The sequence below is a fragment of the Crocodylus siamensis genome, chromosome 15, assembly GCF_052110815.1.
Source record: "Crocodylus siamensis isolate JL-2025a chromosome 15, ASM5211081v1, whole genome shotgun sequence".
NCBI classification, from domain to species: Eukaryota; Metazoa; Chordata; order Crocodylia; family Crocodylidae; genus Crocodylus; species Crocodylus siamensis.
The window spans coordinates 55,166,945-55,184,938 of record NC_143409.1 but is presented as its reverse complement, the minus strand read 5'-3'; the positions used below and the strand labels follow the sequence as shown (position 1 = coordinate 55,184,938).

The 17,994-nt window shown below is 58.8% G+C and overlaps 2 protein-coding genes and 1 pseudogene across 3 annotated transcripts in view; 1 reads left to right on the top strand and 2 right to left on the bottom strand.

Annotated features, from left to right (window-relative positions):
• The window catches only part of LOC149852950 (DLA class II histocompatibility antigen, DR-1 beta chain-like), a 298,803-nt pseudogene that overhangs the window by 32,528 nt on the left and 248,281 nt on the right, over positions 1 to 17,994 (bottom strand). The gene's annotated exons all lie outside the window — the stretch shown is intronic.
• LOC149852963 (uncharacterized) lies at positions 222 to 7,754 on the top strand. The gene is made up of 6 exons (XM_090029017.1): positions 222 to 1,065; positions 1,930 to 2,025; positions 4,378 to 4,487; positions 5,209 to 5,336; positions 6,198 to 6,315; positions 6,920 to 7,754. Exons 1-6 carry the CDS (start codon positions 784 to 786, stop codon positions 7,110 to 7,112), a joined length of 927 nt encoding a protein of 308 aa, XP_089885143.1. The 5' UTR covers positions 222 to 783; the 3' UTR covers positions 7,113 to 7,754.
• RPS18 (ribosomal protein S18) lies at positions 15,800 to 17,986 on the bottom strand. The gene is made up of 6 exons (XM_090029020.1): positions 17,684 to 17,986; positions 17,345 to 17,443; positions 17,152 to 17,238; positions 16,943 to 17,044; positions 16,010 to 16,101; positions 15,800 to 15,911 (listed from the first exon to the last, which is right to left on the bottom strand). The coding sequence occupies exons 1-6, from the start codon at positions 17,684 to 17,686 to the stop codon at positions 15,836 to 15,838; spliced, it is 459 nt and encodes a 152-aa protein (XP_089885146.1). The 5' UTR covers positions 17,687 to 17,986; the 3' UTR covers positions 15,800 to 15,835.

Here is a 17,994-nt window from a genome sequence, read left to right as displayed (position 1 = left end):
AGGCAGCCAATGAGAGGACGAGGCGGCCCGGCCGCTGGCCAATCCGCGAGGGAACGGGCAGGTTCGGAGCGAAGCCGCGGCTCTGCCATCTTCAGGCAGGGAAGAGGCGCGGCCGCGGGAAGGGGCGGGGCCTGGCCAGGAGCCGAAGCCACGGGGCGGCCATCTTGGGTAAGGGCAGGGCCTGTTCTTGCAGGGCGCATGTGCGGGTTGTGCGTACTGGTGAGGCCGCAGGGTGGCCCGCAGTGGCGGGGGCCTAGGGGCTGGGGCACAAGCACCGGTGGTGTCACACGTGGACCCAGCTGGGCGCGGGGAAGCTCCCTCACGCAGCCCTGCGCTTCACTAGTGAACTCAGGCGCCCCTGGGAAGACGGCTGGGGCCCCAGGCAGCCCACGTCACCCAGAGGCACGCAGTTTGGGTGGGAAGGGACTTCCAGCCCCTGGTCGCAGGAGGACCAGCCCCGAGTGGATCATCCCAGCCAAGGCTTTGTCTACCTGGGTCTGGTCTGTGTTTGGGGAGGGCTGGTGTCAGCCCTTCCCCTGCCCTGGCGCTCTCCCTGTGGGCCTGGGGGCTGGTGCGCTGGCGTCTGCCCTGCCCCAGGCTGCTGCACTCAGGCGGGCGAAACCCGTTTGTATTTGCTGTTCCCAGGAGCAAGGGCCATGGCTGCGGGGGACCTGGCCGGGAGCTTCCAGGGGGTGACTTGAGCCGTGTGTTCCTAGACTGTTTTACAGATCCGGTGTCTATTGAGCATGGGCACAACTTCTGCCGCACCTGCATCAGCCAGTAATGGGGGGAGTCGGAGCTAAATATTTGCTGCCCCCAGTGCAGGGAAACGGCCCCACAGAGAAACCTGAGGCCCAACAGGCAGCTGGGCAATGCGGTGCCCAGCTGGAGGGGCAGCATGTGTGTGGGAGCCTGGAGGGGCGGCACGTGTGTGGGAGGCACCAGGAGGCTCTGAAGCTCTTCTGCCAGGAGGATGAAGCCCCCATCTCCCTGGCGTGTGCTAGATCCCAGGTGCACAGAGATTATAGTGTGGTTCCCATCGAGGAGGCTGCCCAGGACTATAAGGTGGGTGTAGCACAGACAAAATGTACAAGTCATGTACAAGTGTGTTCTGCTTTCATGGTACTGCGTATCTTGTTCATGTTCAAGATGCAGATATTTGCTGTATCTTGTGCCTTTGCTGGGATTGGAAGAGGATCACATCCCCTCTCTCTCGGTGTGTCCAGACCATCATTGTCTTAAGTTTCCCTCCAAGGAGCCTGTGGAACCAGTTTGGCCACTTCACCAGGAGCACTGACCACCTTTGAATTGATTGGTCTGCATTAGCAGTATTCAAATGATGATGCTTCTGGTTGGGACTTTGAACTTAGTGTTTTTTAACCATATTTTGTGTTTTGGCATTTGTCTCTCTAATAAATCAGGGGGTTATGTCCATACTGTTTGCAAGGGAAAGGTTTTTTGTTTCTTTGGACACACTTGTGATTCATTCTGTGTTTCCCAGGTGGTCTGGGTGGGGGCTCAAGCTGAGGTAAAATATATTTAGTACCCCCAAATTGAACCCAGCCCTTGTTGCTGCCCACCAATGCCTGGTAGAAGGGTTACATAGGCAACAGCTGCCTGGGACCTGGAAGTCAAAGCTCCAGCAGCTCTGCAGTTGGGCATTCCCCATGTGTGTCTGATCAGCCTGGTGTAGAGCCAGGAACTGTCCAGAATGGGCCCAGGCACGTGGCTGGAGACAGTGGTCATGGGGAGGGACTGGGCAGGTCCAGCCTCTCTGGCCACAGTCTCCTTGGAGCTGGGGCCACTCGCTCTGGGGCCCGAGCTGTGGGCAGTAGTCACACAGCCTCGCCCTGTGCAGGGAGGGTTTTATTGCTGGGCAGAAACCAAGGGCCCCAAATCAGGCACCAGAGACGTGTCCTCTGTTTGCAGGAGCGAATCCAGAGCCACCTGGAGCACTTGAGGGAGCAGAGAGAGGAACTGCAGGGTCTGAAATGCACCTGGGAGCAGGAGAGTGAAAGGCTCCTGGTAGGTGCCCAGCACAGGGAGGGCAGTGGTGGCAGCAGGGGCGGGGGGCTGTGTACTGCTCTGTGTCTGTGGAGTTGGGAGGAGGTTTGGGGTCAAATGAACACTTCAGAGCTCAATCTACTATTTCACCTAGTGTAAATCAGGAGTGCCAGCACTGAAATCAAGGGGGATTCGTAGGGTTTACATTGCCATAAGAAAAACAGCATCTGCCACCAAGGCTGGACAGGGTGGGGAGGGGCAGTGCAATCGCAGCACATGCACTGGTCTCTGTGGGTTGGGTGGGGCAGAGGGAGGCTTCTGCTGGTCCTGGGGTCAGGCCTGGCAGAGGTTCCTGCAGCTCCCTCAGTGGGCCAGGCAGTGCGGGTGGCCAAGGGGCAGCTCCTGCATTATGGATGAGTTGGGACAGTGCTGTGCTCCCAGGGCCCTGTCCTGCAAACCCCTGGGTCATGGGGGTCCTGCTGCAGCTGGAGTGCTGGGGTGTCTGGGGGTGTGAGAGAGTCCCCTCTTGGGCTGGCAGGGCTGCATCCCTCCAGAAATGCCCTGAGCTGGACCCTGCGGGGTGCGAATGAGGTGTTCTCTGCAGCCTGGAAAAAGCTCAGGGCCATCTCCCCTGAGTGTCCAGTTCTCTGTTCTTCTTCCCCCCTATTTTCCACCTCTTCCTGCATGGCCTTTCCCTGCCCCTGCATGGCTCTGCCCACCCCAAAGACAGACAGAGGTGGAGTATGTCCTGCTGGCCTAGCTGGGAGTGCTGGAAACGGAGTTTGTGAGGAGGAGGGAGGAAAATGCTGCCCGCCTGCACAAGGAGACTGAGCGCTCTAATCACGGAGCTGGAGGGGAAGTGTCAGCAGCCGGCACCTGAGCTCCTGCAAATGTGCCCCAGTGCCCGGCACAGAGAGGCGATGGCCAGGGAACTCCTAGGTTGATGCAGGGTAGAGGGTGCATTGTGGTGCATGTGTTACCTCTCGGCTCCCTGTTCTTGGGGAATCCTGACACAGGACGCAGCCTGTCTGACTCGCCTTTTAGTTAGATCTGGAAAAGTCATGCTAAGCTGAGGTCTATTGACAACAGGTAAAAATACAAAACCCTGATGCTGCAAGCATGGCTAGGCCATCTGAGAAGAAACAATGAGGTATCCCATCCAGTATATCTGCTATCCATAAGAATTTCAAGCTGGCTCCTAAGTGTCTCCTTAAAAACTTATGTTTTTCCTGGTTGGCAATCAGTTTCTTGAGATGTTCCAAACCAGATCACCCCTTGTTAATAGAAAAGACAGTTATTTACACTATTAAAAGACTGCTTTGAAGAAGCTGAACTGAGGGTAAAAAAATCAGTTAAAAAAAAAAAAAAAGCAACAAAGTTGGCTTCAAGAGGAGAAATCTCTCTGACACCATCCGCTGTTGTTGCCGAGAAGCTGGAAGGAACAGATCGTCTCCCTTCAAGGATCGTGCTAAGAACTTTACCTGTCAGCGAACAACCTGAGTGCCTCGCTCTCTTTTCTCTTTAGGCATAAGAAGAACAGCAGAGGTTATTTATTGCTAAGTATATGAAATATACTGTGGGGTCTGCTCATCAAGAGGCTAAAGATTGGGTTGTGCTGAGTTTGAGACACACAAGGGGATCAGCTTGTACAGGCTGATTGACCCAGTTTGGCTCAGACGTGCCCTAATGAACTGAGTGCTGGCCCATGAGGGTGTCATCTGGACACCCAGCGGATTCAGAGGCGTCCAACTGTGCGCTTGTGTCTGGCTGTTGTTATTGTTACCTGAATGAACTGATTCCTGGCATATGGGGGTGTCAGCCTGTCCATGCTGAGCAACCCGGCCAGGTCAGGGGTGTCATGTTAATCTGTGTGTGTGTGTGTGTGTGTGTGTGACTGATTTGGGGACTGGAGGAACCCAGACCCACTGAACTGCGTTCTGCAAGATAGCTCCACTGGGGGTGAGGGCTTGCAGGGGGAGAGATACAGCTCTGTATAGAAACAAGTAACACAAGCAGCACATTGATAGAATTACCAAGACCCTAGAAATGTGTCCCTAATAAATGAGCACACCCCAAAGTAATAGGCAAATCTGGTAACACATGCACGGCCCCAGGACTGGAGCTGCAGGGAGACGGGTTCGGGTGGTCAGGGAGGCAGAGGGGGGTGGTGAAATGCTGTTCGTGTTCCTGCTGTAGTCCTGCGCCCCTGAAGAAGAGTAGGTGTGAGGGGCTGTGCTCCTGGTAGCACAGGGAAGGGCTGCGCTGGGCGGTGACCGTGACTCTGTTGTGTGTCTCATCCCCTGCAGGGTGTTGGAAGCGCTGTGGGCAGGTGCCGTTGGGTTTCATTTTGCCCCTCTTCTCCCTTTTGCCCAGACAAGGCTGAAGCCTCATCCGTCGGCACCCACTTGGTCTCTGCTCTGGATCCTGCCTCCTCCATCCCTGTGGCCCTGGGGTTGTTGCTGCCACTCTGCGACCCAACCCGGGTAGGAGAAGATTCCCCCCAGCCCTGGGCTGAATAAGTCCCTCCCTGGGGCCTAGCCGGGACCAGGGCTCTGTAATGTCTGAAAGTCTCCGGGGTTGTAGAGAGAGCCACGCGTCTCAGCCCAGGCCACAGCGGGACAATGCCTGTGGACAGAGACCTCACCCGGGACCGGCCCGTTGGACGCTGCGAAGCAGCTGGGCCTGGAGAGTGGGCCCCCGCTCCCAGGAGCAGCCACTCCCTGTCCCAGAGGGGCCCGTGGTCAGGCCACATGTCGGGGATCAGGCTGTCACTGCCTGGTCTGTATTTTCTCTGCAAATGGACCAAGGCCCGGGTCTGTTAGAGGTGTGAACATCTCCAGCCCCTGCACAGTGCAGTTCTCTAGGCAAACGCCCTGGGACAGACTCTGTTACGCCAGAAACCAGTTCTCTCCCAGTACAGCTTTCCCCCCGATGCTGTTACAAGCTGCACAGGGAGCAGTGCTGCTTTGCTGGTGTGAGCTGTGGCGGCACAAGAAGGGCTTGCTGGTTCAGACCTGCTGGACTAGCTCTGTTTGAAGCCTTCGGTGTACCTCCCGGTGCCCCGGGCTGGGAGCCAGCAGCCTGCGCCAGCACTGACTGCCCTGTCCACACCGTCTCCCCTGCCCCATCTCCCTTTGCGGCCTTGAGGGAGTGGGAGCTTCTGGTGGAGGAAAGAGGGGAGTAATTACCCTCATGTCTCCGCAGGGCCGAGGAGGTGGCACCTCTGTCTCCAGTCCCCGAGTTCAGAGCTGGAGAAGAGAGTCCAGGATGTCCCTGGGGAGGACGAACTGCAGGAGGCTCTGACGGGATTCGTGGCAAGGGGCACTTCCAGGGTCTCTGTCTCATGGTGCTGGGGGAGAAGGCAGGGGAAGGGGAGAGGGTGCTGCAGGGGAAGCTGTGGAGCTGGGTTATCGGAGCCCTTGTGTTCATGTTCCCAGAGGACCAGAGCTGGGCTCAGAGGCCTGTGCCCCAGCCCAGGTGGCCCAAATCCTGGGAAAGGGGTGCCTGTGCTGTGCAGATGTGTCCTGTGTTTCACTCGCTCTGGGTTTTGCTGCTTGATGCTCAGATCCTGACGCTTGGAGCTGGAACTGGAGCCAGAGGGGGCAGTCCCAGCCCAAACGGAGGGGACATGGGCAGGGGGTTCACTTCCCAGAGGTGTTTGTGCTGGTGCATGAGTCCCAGCTGTGGCTCATTCCCAGCAGCAGCTGCCAGCGGGGCCTGGGGATGGCGGAGGTGAATTCCCTGAGCAGCCCTAGCCAGTCCTTGCAGGGAGGGTTCGGCCGGGTTATGTAGCTCCAGGAGAGCTGTTCTGAGAGGAAAGGGCCATTGCCTGCCCAGCCCTCCCTGGCGGCATGCTGGAGCTCAGAGGGGCGCTGCCGTCCCCTGCACCAGACCCTGCTGTGAGGGGGCAGAGCCCCATGGGGCAGAAGGGTGGGTAGGGGTATCTTTGTGGAGCATTTTGGTTGGCTGGATGTGACGTTACCACAGATGGATTCAGAGCTGGATCCTCAGTGCCCTGGGCCTCCAGGGAGGATGTCTGATTGACCCTTGGGCTCTGGCAGCATGTGCATTAGTGCCGATCCTCATCAGCTCCGTAGGGGAATGGCAGCACCTGGGAGAGCCCTTAGCGGTCCCAGTGTTAAACCAAGCCCCGGATGGGGCCAAATATTTGGTTTGTTCTCTTCCTGTTGCAGAGGGGCTGGCTGCAGAGAGAGGCGAGAGCACCTGTAGGGACAGGCGTGGGCAGCTCTGGGCTGAGCAGTGTGACCGGATCTCCAGAGGGTCGATGCCACCAGGAGGACGTGTGACAAGGTCAGAACAGACGAGGGAAGCTCAGAGCCTTTCCCATCGTCACCCACAGTGAGACGGTGCGGAGCTGGGTGCTGGGGGAAGAGGCCCATGGGTGGATTTGGTGGGAGCTGCTGCTGCTCAGTCAGGTCTGTGCCTGTTGCTGGGAGATGACAACAGTCAGAGTCACAAGCACCCAGACACATGGAGGGGCCAAGGAGGGGCTGCTGGGGAGGGAGGGCTGAAAACTGAGACCCCAAACATCAGTGCATGGAGAAGTGATGGCTCTGACATCAGATCCCCCCGGTGCCTCTGATGTGATGCCAGGAAGTCTCCACCCAGACAGGCCCGTGGCCCCCTCCTCTGGTCCAGGCCGATGGGGCAGGATTCAGCTGCTGCGGGGACCCTCCCCGGGGGACTTCCTGAGCTGGGTGTGCCAGGTCTGCCCTGGCTGCTGCAGGAGTGCGGGGCCTAACACGGCGGACTCCTCCCATGCCCCAGCTCCCAGGCAGCCCCAGGGGTTTGGCTGGGTGGGGACATCAGAGTTTGCCCCAGGCTTTTTGACCTGGGTCCTGCTGCAGTGACTCTGCTGTGTGACCTCTCACCTCTTTCTGCTGGTTGATTGCAGGATTCAGAAGAGGCCATGTCAGACTCCAGGCCTAAGGGTGTGTTGGGATCCCGAGTCCTTCCCTTTGATGCCATCTGAGCCACAAGTAGCTCCTCTTGCTTCAGTGGGTCTGTCCTGTCTGTGGTGCCCACACACTCAACCAGAGCCCAGCAATCACAGGAGCCTGCCTTGGGGAACTTCTGCCTGTGTCTGAAAGAGTGATAAGTCCATCCTTAAGGGACTTTGATGACTCAGATCAGCTCTGTAGTGGAGATGATCTCCAAGGCTCTCAATGAATGAGGCAGGCTCTGCAGGGAAACCTGGTGTGTCCTACTCTTCACGTCCACGCACACACCCAGTCCTGTGGAGCAGTCACCATCCCCTTGTGGGTCACATGAAACTTGAGCCTGGGGAAGGGCCTGGCCTGGGCCAGATGGGGTGTGAGAGCTCGAGTCTTGCAGGCATCCCTCAGCCCTGCCCTGGTTCTGCCTCTGCCTCTGCCTGGTTGTGCAGAGCAAGCTGTTACCAGATTTGCCCGTCACTTTGGGGTGTGCTCATTTATTAGGGGTACGTTTCTAGGGTCTCTGTAATTCTATCAACGTGCTGCTTGTGTCACTTGTGTTTCTATATGGAGCTGCATCTCTCCCTTCTGCAAGTCCTCGCCCCCAGTGGACTCAGTTTCAATAGGGCTGGGTTCCTCCAACCCTTGCAGGACTCAGTTTCAATAGGGCTGGGTTCCTCCAACCACTGAATCAGCCATACACATGTACGCACATACACACATGGATCAACAGGACACTCCTGAGCCAGGCCAGGTTATTCAGCATTGACAGGCTAACACCCTCATGTGCCTTGAACTCAGTTCATCTCTTGTTTCAGCAGGACAATAATAAATGCAGTTAGACACACACACACGCTAGCAGAGTACGTCTGAGCAGGCTGGGTCCGATCAGCACTTTCAGCTGATACCCTCATGAGCCTCAAAACGCAGCACGTCCCAATCTCTTGTCGCAGTGGTCCTAGTAGTAACCCCCTTGATGAGCAACCCCACTCTAGTACCGGACATTACTGGGATTTTTGGCTTAGGTAAAAGAAGCGTTGCTGCAGAGCAAATGGGGAGGTCAAGGGGAAGAAAGAGTAGGTGAGGTTCACAGAGAAAGTATAGCAACCAGCTTGACCATAAAAGTTATTTATTGCCAGGTATATGAACTTATGATACCAATAATAATAGCCATACATGAGAGAGACAAATAAATAGTTACAGTATTACATATTTTCAGTTAGGTTTTGGGGAAGTCTAGCCTGAGTTTGAAGTCTAGCTTGAGTTTGATTAGCAAAAGTCTGGTCTAGAAAGCTGTGCCTGGAGTAAGAGAATAAAAGTCGGGTCCCTGGGGTCAGAGAGAGAGAGGGAGAGTCGGGGTCTCACCACTCAGCGAAGCTTGAAGCAGTCGAGGTTCCCAGGAGGCGGCAGACGGGCAGAGCCCCCAGCACGACCAGGGGAGGGATTCCAGGCAGAAAGGGAGTGGAGCTGGTGCAGCGTTGGATCCAGGCACGAGGACAGACACTTGAGCTTGGGTCGGGGGTTTTGTAGAGAACTAACCATGGCTCAAGGGAGAACCCAAAATTTGGGGTGAGGTGAGCACGCTAGTAGGGAGAGAAAGACTGCAGCAAGACCTGGATAGGTTGCAGGGGTGGGCTAGCAAAAACAGGATGTGCTTCAACACTGACAAGTGCAGGGTGCTGCACCTGGGCAGTAGTAACCAGCAGCACACTTACAAGTTGGGAAACTCCCTTCTTGAGCGCATGGAGGCAGAAAGGGATCTGGGAGTCATTATTGACTCCAAGATGAACAGGGGCCAACAATGCGAGGTCACAGCTGGCCGGGCTAACCGCACCTTGTCCTGCATCCACGGATGCATCTCTAGCAGGGACAAGGAGGTGATCCTCCCCCTCTACACAACAATGGCCAGGCCACAGCTGGAGTCCCATGTCCAGTTCTGGGCGCCGGACTTCAGGAGGGATGTGGACAGCATGGAGAGGGTCCAGAGGAGGCCACTCGCACAATCCGGAGACAACAGGATCCTACAATGAGAGACTGCGGGACCTGAACCTGTTCAGCCTGCAGAAGAGAAGGCTGAGGGGGGATCTGGTGACCATCTCTAAGCTCACTACGGGGGACCAGAAGGGTTTGGGAGAGACCTTGTTTCCCTGAGCGCCCCCAGGCATAACAAGGAAAAATGGCCACAAGTTATTGGAGAGGAGGTTTAGATTAGACATCAGGAGGTGCTACTTCATGGTCAGGGCGGCTACGAGCTGGAACCAACTTCCTAGGGAAGTGGTGCTGGCTCCTACCCTGGGGGCTTTAAGAAGAGGCTTGGTGCCTACCTGGCTGGACTCATTTGAGCCCAGTTTTTCTCCTGCCCAGGCGGGGGGTCGGACTTGAAGATTTGCAAGGTCCCTTCGACCCGACTTCTGTGATTCTGTGAACACGAGGTTTGTTTAGGGGCAAACAATGGCTCGTGCTGGATAACAGGAACTGGTCACTCCTGGCAATGGGGGGCATTACTCTGAAGGAGCTCAGTACAGGCGGGTAGATTCAGTGTTTTGGATACCAGTAGAGGAGTCGTTACTAGAATTAGTCTGCTGGATGCTGAGTTGGGTGTGTGTAGATGTGGGTTGATTCGCGTGTGGAGCAGGGATCCCCCATCGTGCAGCGCTCCCCTGCTTCCGTGCTCCCAGAGCTCGGTGCAGTCCTTGCCTTGGACTCTCTGTTCTCCAGCCTGACTGCTGATGAAGGTGCGTGCCCGTCCCATTTCCCGTTTAAATGAGTTGTCATCTGGTGCCATCTCGGATGCAAATGAGACCGGGGGAGTTGCTTCACTCTTTTCACCAAGGATCTGGATTTAATGTTTCCCATGGAGAAACGGAGAAAACCATGGATTCCCTGTTTTTGTTGGAGAAAACGTGGATTTCCCTTTTTAGCAGCGATCATGTGTGTGGTGGTGCCCGCCACATGCAGGCTGCACAAGGGCCACCCAGCCAGCTGCCCGGGGAGGGGGAGAGGGAGGCTGGCATGGGGTCGGGGCACAGCTCCACGGCCGACTGCAGCCACAGCAAGGGATGGGGGCTTGGGGTGGGGGTGGGGGCTCGCATCTGACAGCCAATACCGCTTACCTGGAGGGCAGTGATGGCCACTGCCTACCAAACCTCCGGCTGCCGCCGCGGAGCCAGGTTCGGGGCTGTGCGGGTGGCCGCCGGACGGCGGTGGCGGTGGCAGTGGCAGTGTGGTGGTGGTGGCCGGGGGCACACAGCCATCCCCACCACCCTCCTGCACCGCTGCCCCAGCTGCACAGCTCTGGGCACGGTGGCTCTGCCCCCCGCATCGCTTGTCTGCAAAGCCCCCGCAGAGTGGCAACCCTGCCCTCACCCCCTGGCCCTGCTCCTGGGAGCGGCCACAGGGGCACACTCGCTCCCTTCTTGATCTACCCCCCAGCACCTTCCCCTTCCCTCGCCCTGGGTGGGTGTCAGTGTCTGCTCCTGCATGTCTGTGTCTGTCTGTCGGGGGGGCTGTTGTGAAGGGCATCAGGAGGGCTGTGGAGACTGGGGAGGCGGGGGGAGCGTGGGGCACCAGCGGGGCTGTGGGAGGCCTTTAATTTTAATCACGGATTTTGGGTTTTTAATCAGAGAATTTGCAATTTTTAAGCAGAGAAAACCAGGATCCCTGCTTATCACTCTTGTCTGGCTTTAGGTGCATCTCCCGCTGCATCTGCCTTGTCTTTTGTAAGTCCTTCCTCTAATCAGTTCTTGTTCAGGCTGAGGTGGGGAGGGCGAGAGTCCTTTGGGAGTCGGACAGGCTGCGTCTGACCCGTGCCAGGGTCCCCAAGAACACGGAGCCGAGAGGTGACGAAGCGGAGTCACGTGCCGGGGTGCCCAGGTGCGGCTGGAAACTCTCAGTGCCAGAGGGAGAAACCGCTCTGGGCAGGCAGGGCAGGCGGAGCTGTCTCCATCTTCAGCCTAGTTGTCGAGATGGAGGAAGTCAGTCCGTTTCTAAGGGGCGAATGGCAGAGTAGGTCATGGGGACAGAAATGAGGGGAAGATATTTTTCACACTGATGCTCTGAAAAGACCCCCAGCCTACTCACCCTCCCCTGCCTGCCCTTCCTGGGGTCAGTCATCTGGCATTTTCTAGGTGTGGATTGGCACAGGTCTGAAGTGGCCTGTGATTTCTGCCCCAGAGTTATTGCTTCTGGGCCTCTTGAAGGCTCAGATCATGCATAGTCTATGCTTATCTAGGGGAAATACTGGGGTCAGCAGTGGCTTCATAGTTGTGCCGTGGGAAGCCTGCTCTGCCGGCATGGGGTAGTACCCATGTAGGTAATGCATAGTTAACCTTGGCTTTATGTCCACTTTATGGAAATGGGAGACTCCTCCCTAGATCGCTCCTGGGGCCTTATGGCTAAAGGCAAGCAAAACTTGGAGGCATCCAAACCTCAAGCCTCTGGGCATGGGCCTGCAAGTAGGGCGCCTGCCAAAGGATTTGAGAACATCTGAAGCCCCAGGTGGGAGTGGAGGATGTTTGCCCGTGGTCGGGCCACTTATAGATCCGGACTAATGGAGTTGGAGTTGATTTGGCAAATTTGGCTTGGAACATGAAAAATTCAAAAAAAAAAATTCTGCCCCAAAGTCACTTAAATATGCTTGAAGCCCATGTTTGACTTTGCAGTGGGGGGCTGGTCCATGCAGTAGCTCAGTCCCATGGGCATAGTCGACACGTAGGGAGGACACAGGGGGGCACGTGCCCCCCCCGTTCCCCAACTGAGATTGGCCACTGCTGCTCCCCACGAACGCACCCACCGGCGGCTGTGGGGCAGTTCCCACTTGCCACCCACTGCCGTGGCCCACTCGGCCCACACTCACTGCCACCGTGGCCAACTGTGGGTGGGCCCTGCTCGCCAACACCAGCGTCACTGCCTGCTGGTGGTCACCATGCCCCCCCAGCCTCCGGGGCAGACATCGTTCATGTCCACAGGGATGGGAGCATGCAATAATCTGAGGGTAGGAGGCCCCTGTCCCAGGCCCTGTCTGCACGTGATGTCCTGGACCCAGTGCAGCTGTCCCAGTACAGAGCCCTAGAGCAGGCGCGCTGCCTCGGGGTGAGCTGAGCCTTGCTCCCAGTGCAGGGGAAGGGGCAGTCAGTTGGAAAATGGCCCCCCCATGCTCCGTGGCCCCAAACTCACTAGCAATGGGCTCTATTCGCCTGTGCTTAGTTCCCCTTGTCAATGCTCCCCACTGCCCTTCTCCTTCCCTCCCACATGCAGTGAGCCCTGGCCCTGGCCCCCTGGGCTGGGCTGTGTGAAGGGAGGAGCTGGCTTTGGGGCTGCCCTAGCTGCAGATCTGCGCCCAGGGGGCTGGGGACATGGAGGGTCCCAGCTGGGGCAGAGCAGGGCACCAATCTGCGGTTGGCAGTAAACCAAGTGACCCAGACCACAGAGTTCCCTAGGCCCTGCCCTCTGCTCATCCCTGCCACCCCCTTCTCCCAGTGCCGGCTGCTCTCTGTGCCCCTCTGCTCCCTGCTGCCTCCCAGCCCCCAGCTCTTCCAGCCCCCTGCCATCCAGCCTCACGGCCTGCGCCTCGTCCCAATAGCGCCTGTGACACCATCGCATGGGTTTGGCACCCAGCCCTCTTGCCCCCGCTCCCCTGCCCCGCTGTGCCTCTGGGGCCAAGTAGCCCAGCCTGGTGTCAGGGAGGGGCGGGACATGGACCTGCTGTTTTGACTTATGTCATGGCCCTCCCCTTCCTCGGGCCTGACCTGCCCCCACTCCCTGACACTTGCCCCTCTCCTCGCCTCTCCCGGGTCCGGCACCTGCCCCTGCTCTGCCCCAGGGATGAAGAGGCCGGGTGGGCACGTCCCGCTCTGCCCCGGGGCCATTTCCGGTTCTCCCTGTTTCCCCTGTGGGCGATAGTGATTTCCCAGCAGGGCCCGACCCGCGATTCCTGGGACGCAGCGCGTGCCCTGTGATCTCGGTGAGCCGCCTGCCCCGGCCCCGACCTGTGACTCTTTGCCCAGTGGACGTGACTCTGGCCCCAGACACGGCTCGTCCCGACCTCGTCCTGTCTGAGAATCCTGCGCGAGAGTTGGAGACACGCGACAGGATCTGCCCGACACCCCCGAGAGACTTGATTTTTAGCCCTTTGTGCTGGGCTCGGAGGGGCTCACGGGCGGGAGGCGGAGGTGGGAGGCGAGACGGAGCGGGAGCGGGCCCTGGGCGTGTGTGCACAGGATGGGGAGTCCCATTCGCACCTGGCTGGATGCTGGGCTGCGTGGCTGTGGGACGGCGACTGCCTTCCAACCAACCCCCTCCCCGTGCACACGTGGCCCAGGCGCGTGGGGGTTTTCCTGGGTTACGAGGCAGGCGAGGGCTCATTTTACAACATGACCGACAGGTCCCATCTCTTCACTTTCACTGACTCCTCTGGGACCCTGCGCCCGTATTTCTATCCTGCTACCATGAGGAGGGCACCAGTGCAGCTCCCCTGATCCTGTGCCCGGTCCCAGCCCAGCCCTGAAGGAAGTCCCTGTCACCGCCACGGCCCGTGGCACTGACCGTCCGCTCTCCACGCCACCCACTGCCACCCCTCCAGTGTGCCCAGGGGGTGGGGGGCTGGGGTCTCCCAGTTTCTGGGAGCTGCTTTAGCCTGGACCCTGCTGCTGCCCTGCACCCCAGGGGTCATCTCCCATCCCTGCACTCACAGCACTGCCCACTGGAAGGGACCGTCTCCAAATTCTCATCCTTCATTTACAGATCCCTGCAGGCCCCACGGGTTTATCACCTTTACTCTGTGCGCCCCTCTCGGCACCGCCCTCCCTCCATTCCCTGCCTTTTCTCTTAAAAAAGCTGCTGTGTGTTGCACAGCCTGCTCTCTGCACGTCCTTCCCTAGCATCTCCCGAGGGAGCTCTTGCCCATGAAATCTAATGCACGTGGGAGTCACTGAGCCCAGCGCTGCCCCAGCTTTCTGGTGTGAGTGCAGGGCCACACACCATGTCTGCAGCCACGTGTGGCTGAACAGCATGAGTCGCCCTGGACAAAGAGCAGGCAATTATTTCAGCTAGAGGGCCGCTTAATGAGTTTGCATGAGCTGCCGAGGGCCACAAGGGTGGCTCTGCCCCCTTGGCACCATCTTTCATAGATTCATACAAGTCGGGTCGGAAGTGACCTTGTCGATCTTCAAGAAAGTTTTTTCCAACTATTTGAGTTGGCCTAATAAAAGATACCAGATTTACCTGAAAGACCTTGTCTGCCCATGAGGCTCAAGGCATTTTAGCATCCCCAGACTAAACACGTAATTAAAATACCCCCATTTTTTCCCCTACCTGAAACACAGATGTGTCTTGTCCCTGCAGCCTTTTCCCCTTGCTCACCCCGACACAGCAGAGCAGAGCTCCCTGCCCCTGGGCCTTCTCTGTCCGGCTGGAGTCCCAGGCTGCTCTTCTCCCTGCTTGCCCACATTAAGCTCCCTGCTTCAGGCCCCGGGGCCGTCACTGAGATCCAGGAATAGTTCCAGGCTCAAGGGGAAAGTAGGCAAGGTTTTCCTGGCCAGACTAGCACTGACAGCGCTGCCCCAATTTCTTGCAGCGGACCTTTCCTTTCCTTCTTATATTTGGTTTGGGGGTCCCACTGCTCAGGCCTGCGGCTCCCGTCAGGCAGACGACCTCCCGGCCCCGTGGAAGGTCTGCCAGGGGTGAGTCACTCTAGGCAGGCCCCGTCCACGGGCTCTCCCTTTACTGCACCTGCTGCTTGCCACTGTGGGAGACAGGAGCCTGGGGGAGACTGCGATGGTCCAGCTTATGTCCTGGCCCAGGACTATATTCCAACCAGAGGTACAAAGGGCAGAGCCCAGAACCTGACACTGCCAGCCCTGGGCGACATGGGCTCGTGCAGCACTCCCCCCAGCCCCCGTGGGAACCCAGCAGGTTTGCAGTGCGTGTCCCCAGGCACCAGCATCACCTGGCTGAGCTGGATCGCCTGACCCTGCTCAGCACAGCGCAGCGCCCAGGTCCCAGGCCCAGAAGAGGACAGTGGCTGAGAAGGTGATGATGAGTGCAGCCTCACTCACAGCACCAGAGACTGTCACCTGCCCCCTCATAGCCAAGGCAAACCTCACCACAGCCGGGGCTGACAAAGCAGCAGGTGGAGCAGACCACAAAGTAAGTGATAAACCCATGGGGGCTGCAGGGATCTGTAAATGAAGCTTGAGAATTGCCTAGTGGGCAATGCTATCAGCGTAGGGATTCAGAAATGATCTTGGGGTGGGGTGCAGGGCAGCAGTAGGGTCCAAGTTGAAGCAGCTCCTGCAACTGGGAGACTGTAGCCCTGCCCTGCCCCTGCCCACCCTCCACCCCGAGTGACTGGCAGTGACAGGGCTTCCCCCAGGGCTGGGACCAGGTGCAGGATCAGGGGAGCCACACTGGTGTCTTCATGCAAGATCCCAGAGGTATGCCAATGAAAATGAAAAAACGGGACCCGTCAGTAACATTGTAAAACAAGACCTTGCCCACCTCCTAGTCCTAGAAAATACGTACCTGCCTGGGCCATACGGCCACCCCGTATCCACTGACAAATGTCACTGTAACCTTCCTCTTCTTGCACGCTGACTCCCTGCACACACCCATGCCCCAGTCTGTCTTGTGTCCCACCTCAACCTCACAGGAGCACCTCCTGCCCGTGAACCCCTCAGAGCCCAGGAGACAAAGATCAAATCTCTCTGGGTTGTCAGGAAGATGCTATCATTTGTCTCACACACTTCCCTGCCCAGGACAGAACAGAACAGCAGCCCACGTCCCGCTTCTCCCACCAGTCCTGCCCCAGACTCGTCCCCCCAGAGAGAGAAGGGAGGCAGGTCTGAGAACAACACTTTATTACAGACACAGGGAACAGATTACTTCTTCTTTGAGACACCCACAGTGCGGCCGCGGCGGCCTGTCGTCTTTGTGTGCTGGCCTCGCACACGTAGCCTGCAGCGGAAGGAAAGAGAGAGGGTCAGAGCTGAGGCATCACCCGCTCTGCCCCCACCTTGCCTCTGTGGGCAGTGCCACGCCCCACCCCCACTTACCCCCAGAAGTGGCGGAGCCCACGATGCGCCCGGATCTTCTTCAGCCGCTCCAGGTCCTCACGCAGCTTGTTGTCAAGCCCGTTGGCCAGCACCTGCGGCAAAGAGGCAGCAGGTCAGAGAAGCAGCCTAGCTGGGGCTGAGGTCAGCCGGCCCAGGCCCCACCGTGTGGGAGGAGCTGAACCACGCACGTGTGGGCTGCTGGCAGGGGAGCACCAAGGACAGGCCCCGCAGCTCCGAGAACGAGGGCCTGAGCTCACGTGGGAGCTCACCTCTGTCCGGGACACCTCAGACCCGTGGCGCTCTCCCCTTATTAGGGAGTCCTGAACACCCCCCGCCCCGTTTTGCTGTGCTGGGTGGGTTGCTACATCCCTCCGCACAGATCCTCAGAGCCCAGAAGCAGTTCAGTATGAATCTCAGCCATTAGCGCGCAAGAAAAGAAAGCAGTTGAGTGAGTTTCAAGAGAGCTGAGATGTGGAGACCAGGGCTCGCCCCTGCGCGGATAAGGCGACCCCAGGAAAGAACGACTGTGGCAGGCCATCACTCGGCTTCACTAGTCAAAGGCTCAGCCTCAGAGAGCAATAGGTGAGACTACAGAACCTGAACCGTATCCAACTCCCCCACGCCAAGTCACAAGGGTGAGCCTGCAACTTGCCCCCTGCCATTAGAAGAGGATCTTGGAAGCCCGAGACCTTACCTCCCCTGCAGCAAGTGTCTACATATTGTCTGACACGCGCACGTGCTCTTAGCTACATTGATAATATCCCTATCAAACAATTATTAATCAAGGGAGCTTACTATGGTTTTTATCCTTCTCCAGACAAAATAAAAACCCCCAGAGCCATCCGGAGTGTAACGCTCGCTTCCCCTGCTGGGCTCAGGCCCTGGTCACGAGCCCTGGGAGACGGCAGGCGTGGAAGGAGCCCCACGGCTCACCTGGCTGTATTTGCCATCCTTGATGTCCTTCTGCCTGTTGAGGAACCAGTCGGGGATCTTGTACTGCCGGGGGTTCTGCATGATGGTGATGACACGCTCCACCTGCACCCGGGGAAAGGGGGGTTACTGCAAGCCGAGGTCAGCCGGGGCTCCCCCCGGCACCCCTGCACCGCACCGCCACCTCGGCTTCCTCGCTCCCCCCACCTCACCTCGTCCTCCGTCAGCTCCCCGGCCCTCTTGGTCAGGTCAATGTCTGCTTTCCTCAGCACCACGTGGGCATAGCGCCGGCCCACGCCCTGCGGGCAAGGGGGAGCGTCAGTACACGCCTCAGCTCGGGGAGAGGGGGTCTGCCCCACCCCCTCCCCCAGCACGGGCCCGCACCCCCGGCCGGGCGACCCGCACCTTGATGGCGGTGATGGCGAAGGCGATCTTGCGCCGCCCGTCGATGTTGGTGTTGAGCACGCGGAGGATGTGCTGGAACTTCTCGGGGATCACGAGCGACTGCGCGGGGGGAGCAGCAGGTCGGGGGGGAGCTTGCGGCCTTCTGCCCCGCGGGCCTCCGCCACCCCCCCCCCCCCGGCCCCCCCCCGCGCCCTCCCCGGGGGCCCCGCCGAAAAATGGGGCGCGGGGCGCGAAGCCCCGGCCCCGGCCCCCCCGAGGGCCGCCCCGCAGCCGTAGTGCCCCGCGCCGCGGCGCGGATGGGCCCCGATGCGCCGCGCGCCCCCGGCCGCCCGCCCGTACCATGGTGCCCGCTCCTCTCTGCTCCAGCCCCGTCCGGAAGAGAAAGCGGAAGTGATGTACCGGCCCGGTGTACACCCCCCACGGGGCTCCGGGGCTTCCGGTCGGGGCTAGTCCCCTTCCGGCTGGGGGTGAATGTCCGGAAGTGGCTCCCTGGGGGGACTGCAGTAAACGGCGTCTGGGTGGGAAACCTGACCCCACAGGGATCCGGAGGCTGGAAGCCGTCGTTAGGGCTCCTTTCTCCCGGGTGCCAGATGCCGGCCGTCGCAGCCGCGCTCCCGCTAGGAAAGGGCTCGAACGGCTCACTTCCGGTC

What these genes read in the sequence shown, in the direction of transcription:
- LOC149852963 (XM_090029017.1), top strand. Translation starts at nt 784, where the DNA reads ATGGGGGGAGTCGGAGCTAAATATTTGCTGCCCCCAGTGCAGGGAAAC. An exon ending in AGGAGAGTGAAAGGCTCCTG is followed by an intron (nt 2,026 to 4,377) that starts GTAGGTGCCCAG and finishes CCTTTTGCCCAG; the next exon opens with ACAAGGCTGAAGCCTCATCC. An exon ending in TGGCAAGGGGCACTTCCAGG is followed by an intron (nt 5,337 to 6,197) that starts GTCTCTGTCTCA and finishes TTCCTGTTGCAG; the next exon opens with AGGGGCTGGCTGCAGAGAGA.
- RPS18 (XM_090029020.1), bottom strand. An exon ending in TCGCCATCACCGCCATCAAG is followed by an intron (nt 17,239 to 17,344) that starts GTGCGGGTCGCC and finishes CCTTGCCCGCAG; the next exon opens with GGCGTGGGCCGGCGCTATGC. An exon ending in GGGAGCTGACGGAGGACGAG is followed by an intron (nt 17,045 to 17,151) that starts GTGAGGTGGGGG and finishes CCCCGGGTGCAG; the next exon opens with GTGGAGCGTGTCATCACCAT.